At 38.6% G+C, this 17229-nt stretch overlaps 3 protein-coding genes across 8 annotated transcripts in view; 1 reads left to right on the top strand and 2 right to left on the bottom strand.

The window, feature by feature from the left end:
- Positions 1 to 9302, bottom strand: part of pdlim7 (PDZ and LIM domain 7) — a 42318-nt gene extending 33016 nt beyond the window's left edge. For 2 of the 4 annotated variants that reach the window (XM_086084715.1, XM_086084711.1), the window contains exons 1-2: positions 6465 to 6633; positions 4957 to 5055 (exon numbers count right to left, since the gene is read on the bottom strand). In XM_086084715.1, the coding sequence (XP_085940841.1) occupies positions 4957 to 5052 (96 nt within the window). In that variant the 5' untranslated portion in view covers positions 5053 to 5055; positions 6465 to 6633. Of the gene's footprint in view, positions 1 to 4956; positions 5056 to 6464; positions 6634 to 9077 lie in introns of those variants that run through there. The other 2 variants (XM_086084714.1, XM_086084713.1) reach the window with 2 other exon arrangements.
- A 732-nt stretch (positions 9303 to 10034) lies between these two features.
- Positions 10035 to 14696, top strand: cltb (clathrin, light chain B). Of its 3 annotated transcripts, none has more exons than XM_086084173.1 (6): positions 10035 to 10482; positions 11015 to 11061; positions 11156 to 11273; positions 11389 to 11500; positions 12690 to 12743; positions 13831 to 14696. In XM_086084173.1, the coding sequence occupies exons 1-6, from the start codon at positions 10317 to 10319 to the stop codon at positions 14000 to 14002; spliced, it is 669 nt and encodes a 222-aa protein (XP_085940299.1). In that variant the 5' UTR covers positions 10035 to 10316; the 3' UTR covers positions 14003 to 14696. The 3 variants fall into 3 exon arrangements, with proteins under 3 accessions (XP_085940299.1, XP_085940300.1, XP_085940301.1); XM_086084174.1 differs by lacking the exon at positions 12690 to 12743 and adding an exon at positions 12489 to 12509; XM_086084175.1 differs by lacking the exon at positions 12690 to 12743 and having other exon boundaries at positions 10039 to 10482.
- A 1000-nt stretch (positions 14697 to 15696) lies between these two features.
- Positions 15697 to 16841, bottom strand: higd2a (HIG1 hypoxia inducible domain family, member 2A). The gene is made up of 2 exons (XM_086084176.1): positions 16608 to 16841; positions 15697 to 16074 (listed from the first exon to the last, which is right to left on the bottom strand). Exons 1-2 carry the CDS (start codon positions 16798 to 16800, stop codon positions 15908 to 15910), a joined length of 360 nt encoding a protein of 119 aa, XP_085940302.1. The 5' UTR covers positions 16801 to 16841; the 3' UTR covers positions 15697 to 15907.
- Positions 16842 to 17229: the final 388 nt, after the last annotated feature.

The raw sequence follows: 17229 nt of genomic DNA, 5'->3' as shown, positions 1-17229 counted from the left end.
CTATAGGTGTGCCAAAAAAACAAAAACGATTTTGATAAGAATCGCGATTCTCATTTAGTACGATTCAGAATTGTTTTAAATGTCCCAAAATTGATTTTATTTAAAATATTTTATAGTCTTGCCCTTGTTTTTGTGTGCCTTTACTGGGAGTGCTGTTCATGTTGTACCCGATTTGGCCACTTAGAGGCAGTGTGGTTCCGCACATTCTGATACACTGTTAAGTTGTAGCCACATTAGAGTAGAAGGAAAAAGTCACGATCAAGTTATGCCAGTAAAATTTGTTTTTTTGCAGTGTAGGAAGAGCATATGCCGGTGACTGAGTAATGTTAAGATGCTTTTCTGTTTATATTCCAAATAGCCGTTCTTTTGAGTGATAAAAGTGCCACGAGTAGCGCGCTAATTATCAGTCGGACAAGAGTAGATCATGACGATTCTTTGCACATCTATAAATTGAAGCAGAAATCTTTGTCAATCAAATCATTCTGAATCAAAAATCGATTCTGAATCTAATCCTAGTCCCAAAAATCGGAATCAAATCGAATTGTGAGAGTCGTGAAACAGTCAAAGATTCCCACCCCTATTAGTTACCTCGCAAAATCTTGAAACTTTTTGTTAGTTTTATCATTAGCAAGCCAATTTACGCAGCAATGTCAACATAAAAAAAACATTTCCAGAAAATGGTAGCTCCACTTTTTTCCAGTCATCCACCACCCTACCCCAAAATACAGAATGCAATCTTCTGTCCAGTTTCAAGCAATTTACAGTATACCATCCCCATGAACCAGCAAAAAGCCGGCCAATAAAAAAAAAAATGATGACCAAACACAAACAACAACTATTTTTTCCCCCACTTTATCAGTTTTTGACTGAGTGCTTTAGAGTGTTTTTCCTCATTTCAGTTGCTTTGGCCGGTTATAGAACCACATTTGAAAGTCGTAATAATTTTTCAGTCTGTTAAGCATGGTGGTGCACGATGGTGGCTCGAAAAGCTCGAGGAGAAAATTGTTCAAGTGTCAAAATAACATTGAAATGACATCATGGTGACAGGATAAGCGATATAATAAATGATAAATAGAATGATGACATCATGATTTTCTCATTTTGGGTTGGAGACTCACAGGAAATCAGTATTACTCATTTGAGGAGTTAACAGGAAAATGGTTGTGAAATGAATTTGACACATTGTAGAAACTATAAGCCATAATAAATCGGTGTAAATCTTTCCTTTTTTTTTAGGATTAAATTACTATTCAAATAATGTGGCCAAAAAGAAAAAAGTGCTGCGAGGAACTCAAACGGAATTTATGCTAGTGACAAGGCTACTGGAGTGTAAAAGAACATTTTAAAGAAGGGAGAGGAAGGTTTTATTAGCTTTTCCCCTCTCCTTTGTTTTCCTTTTAGTGGTGGAGTGGAAAGTACAAGCACACTGTGATGGTTTTACTGTTTAAGGTGAGGATTCCGCTTGGTCCCAAGCTGTTAAAGTACGATGGAGCCACCATTAATAAGAACAAAATAAAAGGTCGCACAGCCAAGTATTTTTCTTTTTCCTGACAAAGACTAATGTGCACCTTATTCTTCTCTTATTGTGTGATACAGAGCTAATATTTATGGTCGGCTAACCCATTATTATTTTTTTGTAAAAGAAAGTTACAAGAATTAGGAAAGATGAATAAAGAAAAAAGTGTTATTAATTTTATATGTCTTAAAATGATGGGTGGAGATATTTCCAGGTTGTTGTTTTTTTATGTTAGTGAATCTGGTATTTATATTTTCAAATGTATTAACTATGGTCAAATTTAAATTATACATCAATTAAACTTTGTTGTTTGAATAATTAAATACAAAAGTCACTTTGAAAGCTATCAATTGTCAATAATTAACCAGCAGACAAGAGTCGAAATGTCCACAAATATGAACTGCTGGAATATTTGTGACAAACTTGAGTGTGGAAGACAAATTAGACACAGAAGGGAGGCAGGGATTGTCTACTGGCAGCGACAGGGTGGATGCAAGAAAAATGTGAGGAATGCTGAGAAAGGGTAGCTTCCCAGGCTCACAAACAAGAGGGGGAAGGAAAGCAAGGGGGTGCACAAAAAGCATGGATTGGAAAACTACACGTTCACTAAAGCTCCCAAATGCATAAAGCAGCATGGCATTGTCCTTATTTATTTAAGTGACACTTAAGTCATCTTTACATGAGCAAACTTATCATACAAGTTAACAGTGCGTCTTTATTATATTATCTCTTTTAACTCCCTGTCTGATCCGCAACCAGCCGGCAGAGACGGACAGACCACCCACTGAATTCATCCAAGCCTCAACTCGGTGCCAGAAGAAGACTTGGTAAGGCCGCTGCCATCCTCAGTCAACGTGTGATTCGCCGTCCACTTTTTTTAAATGACAGCGAGGAGAGCAAACGGCGCCAGAGAAAGAAACCATGTCACAACTTTAGAACAGCCAGAGGGCCTGGAAAACTACTGGCGCTAATGGAGATAACAACCACTGATAACTCACTCACTCTTTTTAAAACATCTACAAGCCTGCAGGTAGATTGGTCTCGCCTGTTTGGACTGACATTCCTTTAAGTGCTCCCAAATCCTTGTTTGGATGAGGACAAATCATCAAATTACTTCTTTCCCATTGGTTTGGTGCGTGAGCGAGAAGAGAATCAATCGTGTCACGAATCCAAGAGAACATCGCGTTTCTGCTTAAGCGTGTACTGACAAGACCGATGACGTTACACCTCGATGGCATCCCACTTACAAAATAGTGTGACTCATGCTGCGGTGCATTGTGTGTGTATGTGTCCCTTTACAAGCAAGTAGGCTTTCTGGCAACCGCGAGGAAATTGGGAGTGCAAGCAAGCCGTCGTGCACTTATAAGGCCTGGAAAGTGGCTGCTGTGCTCTTCAATTGTAGGTTAGAGGCTATTTGCAAGACAGTCCCTCAAGAAGAGGTGGCGAACAAATGACAGCATGTCCTTGTGGCCACTGAAATCGAGCAAAAGAAAAAGTGGAATGAGGGGAAAAAAAATCACATGTATATATTAAGAATATTGCTTGCCTTGCTCCTTTATTTAAGAGGCGGGAAGAAAGGTAAATGCTTCTTTTGTCGACATTGTAGCTGGCAAACTGCCACAGTGCTGCTGTTAACAACAACAGAGTAAACAAACTGTTGAAATGATTGATTTGGGTCAGGTCAGGACAGATAACGCACTTGAGTACACCGCACACTGTTAAATGTGCAGCTACGCCTCAACATGGCTTGCTTCTGATCACCAGCAACAACTTTTTCTTGTTTTTTTCCCCTTGCCGCTTTATTTAACTCATTCACTCCTAGCCACTTTCACTGAAGCAACCCCCTTCGCTCCAGGCTGTTTTACTGGATTTTGATTGATTTTGCAAGGCCTACAGAATATTGTGTTCTACTGCTATTTTGTTTCCATTTTGCAGTAATTAGCATTAGAATATAGCAAAGTTTCATCATTAATCACAAACCTGTTGAAAAGACTGTTAAAAGAGCTTTTTGCAACATGGCCCTGGCTGGTCTCGTATACTCTGATGCCACCTGCTGGCGGTTTTGGAATAACTACCATTCCTTCAACCGTTCTCTTCAGTTCAGAGGCTGCATCAAATAAATAAAACATTTAAGAAAACGTATGAATACGTCTTTGGGACCAAAGAATATGATGTACTTATACGTTTTGGGGAACAAATGAGTTAAAATGTTACACTATAAGACTATGGATGGTACGCAAGATTATTTTAGTTAACAAAAACTAACAAAATAACAAAAACAAAAATTCAAAAAACATTTTTGTTAACAAAATCAAATAAAAAGAATACAAAAATAAACTGAAACTGAATTTGACGTTTTCAAAACTAACTAAAATTAACCAATTATAGCGAAAATATTTGTTTAAGTCTTTGGGTCGTTTGAAAGTGTGTCACACAGAAGTCACATCATCTAGCAGCAGCCAATAGAAAAGCACCTTCAGATGATGTCACTCCTAGGCGACAATTTTGCGTACTTGACTTTTGGCTCCAATGGCTCGGCTCGCCTGCTTTTTCATTTAACTCAGCCGAAATGCAACACTAGGTAAGAAATGTATTACTCTTTTCATTTTACCATGTTTTAAATACTGCACACAAGTAATATGTTGTTGTTTTTTTAACAAAAACTAATACTGAAAACTAAAACTAAGCATTTTTAAATAACTACAACTAATAAAAACTAACAGAACTGCACTGAAAACTAATTAAAACCAACTAAATAAAAAAAAAATTTAAACTCAAAATAAAATAAAAACTAACTAAAATGAAAATTTTAGAAAAAGTTGGATAAATAAAAACAACACGGCACTGTACAAAATTGAAGCCACTATTAGATTTGTTGTTTACATCACTAGAATGACTTCCACCAAGACCGTACTCGACATGCTAAATTGTGGGTCATGAAGACATTTTAATTCTGGGTGATCAACATTTCCACTAGCCTATTTGATCCCGCAAAACTTGCTGAATAAGACTCAACAGCAGATCTGGAACTGCTTTGCCTGTGCCAAACGCCACAATGAGGATGGATGATGTCACCGCTGCGTATGCGTTTGCCCTCTCATACTCTGGTAATTTGATGGAAAACGACATCAGCGCCAGCGTCTGGTGTGGCGTACAAATAAAAACAACACAACACGGAGCGGGAGTGTGTCAGGGGTAAAACTTCACAACCTTGTCCTGGCTCGGACGAAAATCTCTGGGTCGATTTTGAAGCCTCCATTTCATGGCTGTATTTTTTGTACAAGGTGACACGGCTTTTACAAGCAGTGCAAAATAAATTCCTGTAGTTGCACCTTTATCCTCATGTACACCAAATTCTTCCTTGACCCATGCTTCTAGCACCAAAACAAAACCAAGTTCTCTAAACTTTCAACATGTAAATACCATGAAAAGTGTCTTACCCTTGACACAGTGAGGGGCATGCTGAAGTCTTTGCCACCCTGCAGCCGGAAGCCCCACGGCGCTGGGCCGCTGAGGGTTACGGAGTAAACGTTCATAGCCTTTGGGGAAGACAAAGAAGAAAACAATATTAATTCCTCGGACAGGCCTATAAGTCTACACATTTCTTTGGTTGTGTACGTTTTATTTTGAACTAAGAATGGGCACTTGACTCAATTTCCTTGATCGACAATCAGCAAATATAAATTGTCAGCTTAAATAGCAACATAGGAACTGGACTCAACAGCACCTCTGCTGGTTGGAGCCAAGTAGTGCCCTCCAATTTGCTTTGAATGGTTCAAGTTGTGACCATTCATTTCTAGTGATGTAACGGAAACGGCGATATCGCCAAATTAAATTTGCCACGATATCGTCGTCATCATGTTGCGATATTAAAAGCAGCGCAAAAAAAAAACATTAATATTCGCCCGCTTCAGCCGAACACAGCATTTGTGCCGCTGATCCAATAGGAACACACACTGAGTTCCAGATGTCAGAGAGCGGCGAACCTATTTTCAGTGATTTTGTAGAAAACGCCGAGGTTGAGATACAAAGTATCAGGAGCTTTTTTTGCAATGTCGTTAACAAAAAATATTGTGCTATTTATCATATCGTGGTGTTTGAATACCGTTACATTCACAGTTATTTTACAAAAACTGACAAAATTATTGAGAATTAATGATTATGAAGGCTACACTCTAAAAACAGTTGGGTCAAAAGTAACCCAATTATGGATCAAAAATGGACTGGTCCACTTTATGGGTCAATTTGACCCAACTTTCTGGGTTGTTTTATACAAAATGACCCAAGTAAAGGATCTGACCAATATTTATGAGTTGTTTTAGTAGAGGAGTAGAGGATCGGTTTATTTTTGACCCATAGTTGTGTTATTTTTGACCCAACTGTTTTTATATATGTTCTTGAGAGAAATGCTTAATGCATCATATGGCAGAATTTGCCAACGTGAAATCAGTTGTTTAAGTAGCCTACGCAACACAATATTGCAACGGGCACTCGCACAGACAGATTATTAGCTGGCTATCCCTTTTACCAGGACCTAAGGTAGCAGACACGCCGTCATCGTAAAAGAAACAGCGGTGACATTCAACAATAAGCTCCAATTTCAATATAACGTGGAGTGCAGTCAACACATTTCATTGAAAGATAACCCGTGTAATAATCCATGTAATCATGAAACACTGGCCCGCCTGCAAAATGAAAACTCCTTTTGACATTTTGGAACGGTTCACATAATCCGTCTCGCTGTTATTAGACAAGGACAGCTGTGTTAAAACCAGTCCCTGACATTGGCTGACATGCTACTAAATAACTAACGCAATTTTGAGAGCGCAACTCGAGACGCGGGGGCTACGTCACTCGCCGCGGGCCTTACAGCGGTGCAACTTAACCTAACCTCTGTACCTGCTCTTCGCCCCGCGTTACCTCACCCGTACAGCACTACCGGACCTACCTTGTCCTCAAGGGCCGGCCCGTAGCCCAAACCTGGGAGAAAGCTGGAGAATGGCAAAAGCTCAGGCAAGCAAGCGGAGCCTCACTCTTGCTGGCAAAGCCTACCCCCTAAACTTTGTAGCTGCAACTCACTCCTCGGAGGCTATATAAGGAATGTAAAACTACACCAAACTATTTCAGCCCAACACCCACATGAGTCACAGGGAGGACGGAGGGGAGGCGGATAGAGAGGACGACGTCAACTGCCACTATATTCTAACAAATGATAAGTTCAACTAAGTGTTGTTGTTTTTCGGGAAGTGTCTGTGTGCTCGTGGAGCAGCCAAAGGCCCGCAAGTGAAAAGAGAGCAAGGGAACATAACATTCCTTCTGGACGACATAAGGCACAATGCAACCAAACCGGCAATTATGACATGACATCGAGCCTTTAAAGCAACAGATGGACTCACTCGGAGAGGAATCATAAACTCAATCCGAAGGGGAATTATGAATATTTAACAGAACACTCTTTGCCTAGGGCTGTAGTTAACAACCGTAAAAATTAGGTACACCGTGAGAGAGATTTTGCTTTGTTATTGGCTAATTCTAATACCGTCATTCCTCAAATAGTAGCCTGGACTCGAATAAATGCCATTGTCCACTTGAAGAAATAAGCGTACCTCTTGTTTCCCCCTTGAGAAAAAAACAACAGGTGGTTCCTCTAGGTGGATGTAGTTATCTTTACTATGTCTCATACAACACACGCACACTGCTAGCAAAACAGACAGGACATTTGTAAAGCTAACATTTAAGCGCATAGCATTCGAAAGCAAAAGATGCTAAGTATTCATCCATTTTCTATGCTGCTTCCATATTTAGCATTTTAAAATCAAATTATACAAAAAAATATAAACTTTGAGTTTAGGGTTGCTGTCGCTGAAGTTTTGCAAACATATAATCCGATTATCTCCTCAACCCTCACTTTGCGACGGGCAGTTGCCAGCTGACAGTCACTTGCCAACATTTTAAGGCTTTGGCTACCAAAATAATCTTTTATTATATAATACCTTAATATAATGTCACAAATTACTCTTATGCAAGTGGCCGCAACTTGCCTCAATATAAAGTACTTTCAGTCTTTGGCCCAAATCAGATCTTCTTCCGAATTAATATTTGGGTGAGTTACAGTCTAATAAAGCTGCATGGACAAGGAAGACAGGTAAAACTCTAAATAGATAGTAATGTTTTCTTATTTCACCAATTAAAGGAAGGTGGAAGTTATGGAAGTTAGCTACACTACATTTCACGTTTTAGTGCAATACCATTGCCTGTATAGTCCTGGTGTCCATAACCTTGTCTGTTTTTAGTGTTTGCTATTTATAATTACTCATGCTATATAGTCTGTATATCATGTGTGTCTCAAGATGTTACTTGAAGTTTATTTTCAAGTGAATAATCAAATAATAAAGTTACTGATATACTATAATATAAGGATATACTATACTTGATAAGGTAGAAACAGTGCTCCAGCACACACCATTGTGACAAAGTAGTAGCAGATTATTATCTATGAAGGAGCATTAAAGCAACTTGTATTATTTTTTCTTACAAATTTATTCTTGTAATATTGTGACTTTACTCTTAAAAATATATTTATTTTTTTTCCGCTTAAATAAATATACATATAGGATAATTACAGACAAAAAAATTATTGATGTATTGATTTTTACTCCAATTACAATTCAAAAATATACAACTTTTTGTCTGAAATCCATGTGAAATTCTCATTTGAAAATTTCAAGTGGCTTTTTGCATAACATTATGATTATACTATGATTATTTGACATCTCGAAAACATTAAGCTTGCCTTCCCAAAAATAATTTTCGAAAACCCCATCTTTAATCTTGAAAATATAACATCTCATCATGAAAATATGAGTTGTCTTAAAAAATTAGTTGTCTTAAAAAATGGTATAACTTTATTCTAACTGTAATATGACTTTATATTCGAAAATATACACCTTTTTTTTTATCCGTACAATATAAGGATCTTTATTCTGAAAATGTTTTTTTTTTCTTTAAAATTTTTTATTTTATTTTATTCTTGTATTTTTTTTTTCTCATTATAATTTTAATCTCGTAAATACATGATTTATCTCCAAAATGGGGGCGGGGTCACGTTGTCTCAAAAACCTATAACTTTATTACCCCAAAAAAAATCAACTTTAACCTTAACAAAATAAAATACACAACTTTATCTATAATGGTTTCTGTTTTAGTGTTTGGAATTTATCATAACCCCAGCCAATAAATAAGGCATTTACTCATCTCCACCACATGAAGTTGGACTTTAACTACGAAGGCAATTACGACATCTTCAGGTTTACTACGTTCCCTTCGAGTGAATATTCACCAAAAGTTACAAGCCATTTGAGATACTAGTATGAAATTTAGATAAAGTGAAACAGCTCTCGAGCCAACGCTTGTGACAAAGTTTTAGTAGGTGGTCTTCCGTCGAAGTTACTCGCTGTAAAAAAAGTCGCCGCGCAAGAGAACCAAAACCAAAACTACTACCAAAATCGGTTTAAAGATGCACAGCAGAGAAGAAGAAAATAATCCTTTTGTTTGTTTTTACCTTCTTACCTCGAATTCCTCTGCACGACCGGATAGCGCCGTGAAAAGCTGCCAGTGTCAGACTTCCTCTAGGCGGCTGCGAGGAAGCCGCGGCGGAGGTCTCATTGGCTGCCGTGTGCGGAGACGTCTTTACAGTACGCTGAGACGTCAGAGGTCACATGGCACACTGCCCAGTGTCGCTCTCCGGGTGGCACACCAGGAAGAGGCCGACTTTTTGTGGCCCCGTGATTAAAATCCACATCACGAAGATCATGAATTATTATGTGTCAGTGTCACAAAAGAGTCACACGGGTACTACTTTTTTCTGGCTATAGTATAGCAAACTATGCATTACGTCAGCGGAGTGATATTGAGTTGTACCACCACACCTGCCCCCTGCTACACGTTAAAAGTACAGAAAACGACAAAAAGCATTTGTGTCTGACTGTCATATTTATATAAGTTATTAATAAACCTAACACACACCTCGGTAAATGGGAATTTGTAGAGGAAACTCGAACGTGTGGCGACCAACTTATAATTTATGTCGATTTGCGTGGGTCTTACAACAAGCATAGGTGGCTAAGAACATGCCTAACTATAATTGAAACTGTGCCAATAAATTGACCAACAGAGGGTGCTGTGACTTCACAAAAACAGTTCAACCTAACCTTTTTAACATAAACATTGATAATTACGTTGCGGAGTAATTAAAATGATGCAAGTACGTGTTTGTAATAACAGAAAGGTGATTTGAGCATTTTTCCCCCTCAGAAGTGTGTATCAAACTTGTAGTATTTCGCATATAAAGTACCCAAGAAGTACATAAAGTAGCTAAAAGGTTCAAAGATTTCAAAAAAGGCTGGTGGCCCCTGCTGTATCGTTGAAGCAACTAAACGTCAAGTACATCCTGCTGAAAAATGTCTAGTGCAAACACAACATGGTGGCCAGCAGATGGCGTTAAACATAAAGAAGCTCCTAGCCTGTGACGTGTGATGACTAGCTGGTTCCCTCATCGATATTGAATCAAGTGGCGAAATCATGAATCATCATCATCTTCATCATCTTCATCACTGAGGGCTTGCAGTCGCGGATTGGTTGATCAATTATCAAAGGCGATTTGACGTTGTTTGCTGCCTTCAGCACGATCTCCGCTATTGCAAGTTACATATTTATCATTCATTTGTTCGGTCGCCGGTGATTAAACAAGGCTTCACACGTTTAGCCTAGTTCAACTTCCAAGTCAATACTTTAGTGAAAGATGGCTGACAACGGAGCACACACGACAGAAGAGGACCCGGCCGCAGCGTTCTTAGCCCAGCAGGAGAGTGAGATCGCCGGTATAGAGAACGACGACGAAGGCGTTGCGGTGCTGGACGAGGCAGAAAGCCAAGAACCTCCGGTGGTGCTACCGACGAGCAACTATGGCAAGTTTCCGATAGCAGCTACGAGCTAACTAAAGCTAACGTAGCCGCGCTGGCTGACACAGCAAACATCTAAGCTCTAGTTTGATAGATAGTTAAACTGCTAACCTACTTGGCAAACAATAGTACCAGTCATGTTTACTACTAGTGTAACTTTGACACATAACTGGTGATAATGTGGCTATTTATAATGCTTTAGCCGGTTAGCTTAATAGCATCAATGCTAGTTTATGAGCGCCATAAAACAGCGATAACGTACACAAACAAGTCACGTACACTTTTGTTTATTTATACTTTTTTTTCTGTCATGCACCATCTAAAGAATGTCAGTCATATGTCTCAGATTGATGTCTTAACGTTGACTTGTCAACCCGGAAGTGTTGCCCCTTCAGCAGGCCAAACAGGTGCTGCAGCATTTTTGCATGACTTCTCACTATAAAGACACAGACGGGGCCAGTGCAGCAACCGAGTGACATTAAAAAGTGCATGTTAGTACTGTATTAATTTCTGCTTGTATTTTTGGTCATGATGTTAGATCCTTTTGGAGAGGAGCCCGCCACAGTGAATGGGGATCTGTTTCCGGTGAGTCAAAGCAAGAAGATAAAGGAAGTGAAAAGAGCAAAATGTTTTCCTGTGGCTGCTATCATAGCCGACACATTTGTCTGTCCTCCAACAGGAGTCCAACGGTCCCACGGACAACTATGCAGCCATCGCGCAGGTGGACGTTCAAAGGCAAGAGCCGGAAAGTCTCCGCAAGTGGAGGGAGGAACAGAAAGTGCGCCTCGAGGCTTTAGGTGGGTCAACAAGTGGCGCTTCTGCTGCTTAATGATCATTTTACGCCTCCAAATTCAGACATTATCTAACAAATGATTATAATTTTTTGTCTTTGTTGTGATGCGACCGAACAAGACTCGGCATCCAAGGCGGCAGAGGTGGAATGGAGAGAGAAGGCCAAGAAGGAGCTGGAAGATTGGCACGTGCACCAGAGCGAGCAGATGGAGAAGAACAAGGTCAACAACAGGTTAGCAGTCTTACATGTCCACCTGTTGGCATGCAAACGGACAATTGTAAAATGTCTTTCAGAAGGTTTTAATGCTGTATTGCAGTATTTATTAGGGGTGGGAATCTTTGAAAGCCTCACAATTAGATTCCGATATTTGAGTGTGCGATTCGATTCAGAATCGATTTTCGATTGGAACGATTTTTGATTCAAAATGATTTGATTGACAAGGATTTTCGCTTCAATTTATAGATGTGCAAGGAATCGTAATGATCTACTCCAGTCTGACTCGCTAATTAGCATTAGCGAGCGACGCTGCAAAAAACAACTTTTATTGGAATAACTTGATCGCGACTTTTTCCTTCTACTCTCTAATGTGGCTGCAACTTAACAGTGTATCAGACCGCGTGGAACCACACTGCCCCTCAGTGGCCAAATCGGGTACAACATGAACAGCGCTCTCAATAAAGGCACACTCAAACAAAGGGAAGACAGTATAAAGTAATTTAAATAAAATTGATTTTGGGACATTTAAAATCGATTTCTGAATCATACTAAATGAGAATCGCGATTCTTATGAGAATCGATATTTTGGGGGGGGGGCACACCCCTATTATTTATGTAAAATGAAATCAGACTTAATGAGAATGAAGAAAACATCAAACAGACCGCTGGCTCTCGAAAATGAGAGCCGTGATTGGTTGCGACCCGAGTAACTGATGTCATTTTCAGTCGACAAGAAGTGACAAAATGGGCGGATGATGCTGCTTAACTCGTATTACACAATATTATCAGAATAGCGTGTTTAGGCTAGTTATTTTTAAGAGTACTACAGTATGTTCAGTAAGTTAGACGGGGTCAGACAATAATCAAAAGTCCTTCTGTTGAAAGGTTAGTAACAACATGGTTGCTTGTTTTGTTTTAATGTGGTGTTGCTTGGTCTACGCCCCCCCCCACACACACACTTGTCTTATTGAAGCTAACCTGTCCCTCTTTGACACTCCTACAGAATCTGCCCAAGTCTGACACGGTATCGCTCGTGTGTGTCCCCCACCCCCACCCCCCACTAATTCATTCTCATTTGCTTGACCATCTCTCTCTCTCTCTTTTTTTGGTAGAGTCTAATGTGTTTACCTGTTGTGTGACACTGACACTGTTCTCCCTGTCTCCTTCTCTTTCCTGCTCACTTGGGCTTGCCTGGCTACTAAAGGATTGCTGACAAGGCTTTCTACAAACAGCCCAACTCTGAACTAATAGGCTTTGTGTAGGTTTTAGAACTCTTGTGCTTTTTAATGATTTGGATGCCTCCTCACCCACTGACGCCTCCTTAGTCCGTCTCACCACACACTTAAAATGAGAATATGTGAAATAATATAGGTGCAATTAGTTTCGGGTTCGACACAGAACATTAGGAAGAAATTAACAATTTCTAGTAAAAAAAATTTTTTACACTTTTGGTAACAAGAGTATGAAAAACTAGAATATTTTATTTTACATTTAGAACAGATATAAAATGTATGATTAATCATTAGTTAACAATTTAAGTCATGCGATTAATTACAATAAAAAATAATAATCGCCTCACGCGATAAAAAAAAAAGATTATAAAATATTAGGGGTGTCAGGCGATGAAAAATTCTAATCGTAATTAATTGCATGACTTCACTAGTTAACTCATGATTAATCACAAATTTTATATCTGTTCTACATGTACAATAAAAAAAATTATAGGTTTTCATACTCTTGTTAAAAACAGTGGGGGGAAAATGTGAAACTAATAGAAATAGTTCAAATGAATTTTTGACGTCTATAGCTGTCAATGGCAGTGAATGAGTTAATGTTGAAAATTTTAATTATTTGCTGTAAAAGAATGAACCAATTATTAATAAGACTAACCCTTCATACCTGCATTTTTCTTTTGCTGATTTTGACTCTTTTTTTTTTTCTTTTTTTTTTACCCCACATAAGAACATGGAACAGAATCCATGTTCTTATCTTGTGTTTTTGTTAAAAAAATATATAAAAAAACATTGTTTGAAAAGAAAAAAGGATAATATGGCTGTAACGTGTTGTAAACTTATCAAACTTATATGTAACATTTTTGCGATTGTGATTGGTCAGCTAGGATCCAATCATGAGCCAAAATCGTTGACATCCAAATTATGCGTTTTATTGTTTTAGAGATGCAAATATGTTATGTCCACTGCAATCATACATGGGTCCGAAATGGGTTGAGTAATAAGTAATCTATTATCAAAGTAATGGACATTTTGAAGAAGTAATCGTATGATCAATCACAATTGCTATAATTGAGGGGAGGGGGTTTAACGCCGGCTGTCCCGCCCCCGCAGAGCGTCAGAGGAGTCCTTCCTGGCCGAGAGCGACGGCGACTGCCCCGCGTCGCCGTGGGAGCGCGTGGCCCACCTGTGCGACTTCAACCCCAAGACCAACAAGCAGGCCAAGGACGTGTCCCGGATGCGCTCGGTGCTCATCTCGCTCAAGCAGACCCCGCTCGTCCGCTAGGGGGCGCTCAAATCGCTCGCTCGCTCGCACTAACTTTGCCTTTTCACTTGTCACCACAAAAAAAAAAAATGTTTGGAATCCCCTTTTCCCCCCAAAAAGTCTCACTATACAGTATATAACCTTCCTACTTTTCTTGATGCCTATACTTTTGAATTCCCGCAATTGTGGGAACATGAACTCTTATTATTATTATTATTATTAGATTTGTTTTATTATTACCGAAGAAAATATTGTTACAGTAAGTTAACCATTTCTTACCCTTTTAAATTATTTTGGTCAATTTTAATGCATGCCTCTGCCAAGATTTTAAGTGCACATTTTTTTTTTAAATAAACTTTAGCTTATTGAATAGTCAGATACTTGCAGATTGTAACCACATATGCCTCTCAGTAATGTAGAACCACCAACTTTGGAATGTTGTAAGCCAATACGGTTTAAATGTCTTCTCAGTGAAAAGCTGAAGACGACTTCATTTGGGCACTTAAAAAAAATAAAAAGCAGAAAAATAATTCCCTCCGAAGCAATTGTGTTATTGAAAGCTTGAGTTGCTTTTCTCATTTCATCCACGTTTTATAAGATGCAATCCATGTCAACTTTTGCATTCTTTCACATGTTGCCTATTTGGATATTATGAAAACTGAGGAAAGTGAATGTTAGAGGGATTGGTCAATAAAAAAAAATTAAAAAAGCATAACTTGTACTAGTTTCTTTTATATTCTCTATATAACTGTTTAGCCCACATAATTGCATATAAAAAATGTGAATGTTATTAATAGTTTTAAAAGTGGATGTATTTATCCTAATCAGTGAAATACATGCTTATATTTTGAATTCTAAACTTTGTGTCACTGCCTTGGAAATGGAACATTAATCAAAAACTAGGAATGCAACCAGAAAAGGAAGTTAAAACATAGCGTTAGGTATGAAGTTAGAGCTTGGAACTGATTATATTCAATTTTGGAAGTTAACATCACTGATTAAGAGCAGTTTTAGTTTATTTTTAAATGCTTTGTTTTAGTTTTTAGTTTTGGTGTGAGGAATATTTGTAGAGGGCGAGATTGAAAAAAAAAAATTTGTGTAATATTGACTGTTTGACCTTCCTTCTATGTGGTCATACAGTAATACCAAAATTAATACATTTTAACTGTAAATTAACTCATTCACTGCCATTGACGGTTATAACCATCAAAAATTCATTTGAACAATTTCTATTAGTTTCACATTTTTTCTTGTTGAGTATGAAAACCTATAATTTTTTTATTGTACATTTAGAACAGATATAACATTTGTGACTAATCGTGAGTTAAATTTAAAACAATTATCGTCTGACGACCTTTATTTTTAATAATCTTTTCGTTTTTTCTTAATGAGGGGCATCAGGCGATTAACATTTTTAATTGTAATTAATCACATGACTTCACTAGTTAACTCAAGATTAATCACTCATTTTATATTTGTTCTAAATGTACAATAAAAAAAATTCCCCTAGGTTTTCATACTCTTAACACAAGTGGAAAAAATGTGAAACTAATAGAAATCGTTCAAATGAATTTTGGACGTCGACAGCCGTCAATGGCAGTGAATGAGTTAAGTTTGTTAAAATCATTCTTTAAAAGTGCTCATTTTTATTTCTTAGTTTTAGTTTTTATTAACGACAAAAACATTGTTGCCTACATGAAGTTTGTATTTCAAAATGCACTTGCATATTGGATCATTTTAATAACTCAGTATAATTACATTACAGCACGAGTAACGTAGCACAACATATCCTGCGTAAACCCCATCTGAAAAGACAAAAGTCTCTTTCCGACTCTTTGTTTACTGGATAATGTGATATATAAGCAAAACATTACATTATTATCCCATGTGAATGGAAGATTGTACAGCTGCAGTGCCGCCTCTTCCTCACTCTTTGGATTTGAGTGCAGAGGCAATGACTCCGACAACAAGGGCGGTGACGGTGAAGCCTTGGGCGAAGATGCGGCCCCGCATCAACATCTGCGACTGCATGGATTTTCCCTGGAGGAACGCTCGGAGGCCAAACATCAGTACTCCTGCCGTCACCAAACAACCTGGACAACACACAGGAAAGTAGCATCAGCTCCGTGCAAAATTACTTCGTTGGCTACCAGTGAAGAGGAGATTATAATGATAACATATCAGAGTTATGTAATTGATTGCTCGCAGGTCGAAAGGAAAACTAAAAAGTAGATTTTCACTCAGTTAATCGGCCGATTAATCGGTTATCGTATTTATTTTTATTGACATGCGCCTGGACGTCATGTCAAGTACGCAGCGCAGTTGTCGATCAAAAATATAAAACAAACAAATGAAAAAAACAGTATGTTCCGCGTAAACTGTGACAAAATGTACGATGCCAATCTGACCCCCAGTGGCTATAATGAGCAACAGAGAAGCAACTTAAATAAACGATTTTTTCAATTTAAAAGCAATCCTAGTTTTATGGACTTCCCCGCAGATGCGAGGATCTACACTGATAATTTCATCGTTCAGCTTGACGCTGTGTAGGATACAAAACGAAATAAAAAAACAATTAAAAATCATTCTTCCTATCGTACAGGGGAGTTTGACTTGTGTAACTCACCTATCGGGATGATCGGGTTGTCCTTCATTTTCCGCATGGTCCTTTCATTAGCTCCCTCATTGTGGTACCTCGGTAAAGGCCTGAAGCCCTCGATGACCGGAGGCTGCGATAAATTAAACGGAACGGTTCCCCTTCCCGAGGCTGCTGTTGTCGGCGGTTGGTCGTCTACAGCTGGGCTTGCGGACGCCGCCATGCTTGCTTACTTTGGGGAGCGGAAGCTCACAAGTTAAACGCACTTCGGCTCCGACTTCCGCATTGCGCTTCACAATAAAATACCTTAATGCCAAGGTTAGCGACAAGTACTTGATAACTGTGTGATACTAGTACGAATGGAGACAAAATTGTACCAGTTCAACTTCTAACGCTCTACTAGTTGTCCCACGACAAAAATACCTTAAGCAGGCTGGCCGTGGAAAACGTGTTATGGCTCACAGCACTTCTTTTAATTTTCTGGATTACTACTGCAAGCACAGTAGTTTATTAGTACGGGTTAATTGCATACGGGTATTTTAAGTGGGGGCGCATTACCTGTAAGACAGTTGTACTGCTATGGTTGTAATTTTTGCAAGATGCTTTATATATAAAAAATAAAATAAAATAAAAAACTGTGGTTGCACAAGTG

This window comes from Leptonotus elevatus, chromosome 9 (genome assembly GCF_054856555.1).
Source record: "Leptonotus elevatus isolate MCC_2025b chromosome 9, RoL_Lele_1.0, whole genome shotgun sequence".
In the NCBI taxonomy this organism is placed as follows: Eukaryota; Metazoa; Chordata; class Actinopteri; order Syngnathiformes; family Syngnathidae; genus Leptonotus; species Leptonotus elevatus.
The sequence above is the reverse complement of the archived record's forward strand: the minus strand, read 5'-3'. Positions and strand labels throughout refer to the sequence as shown.

Excerpts from the sequence above, each read along its gene's own strand:
- cltb (XM_086084173.1), top strand. The coding sequence starts at position 10,317 with ATGGCTGACAACGGAGCACACACGACAGAAGAGGACCCGGCCGCAGCG. Across the intron at positions 10,483-11,014 it reads GCTACCGACGAGCAACTATG|ATCCTTTTGGAGAGGAGCCC; the intron begins GCAAGTTTCCGA and ends TCATGATGTTAG. Across the intron at positions 11,274-11,388 it reads AGTGCGCCTCGAGGCTTTAG|ACTCGGCATCCAAGGCGGCA; the intron begins GTGGGTCAACAA and ends CGACCGAACAAG.
- higd2a (XM_086084176.1), bottom strand. The coding sequence starts at position 16,800 with ATGGCGGCGTCCGCAAGCCCAGCTGTAGACGACCAACCGCCGACAACA. Across the intron at positions 16,075-16,607 it reads CAACCCGATCATCCCGATAG|GTTGTTTGGTGACGGCAGGA; the intron begins GTGAGTTACACA and ends TGTGTTGTCCAG.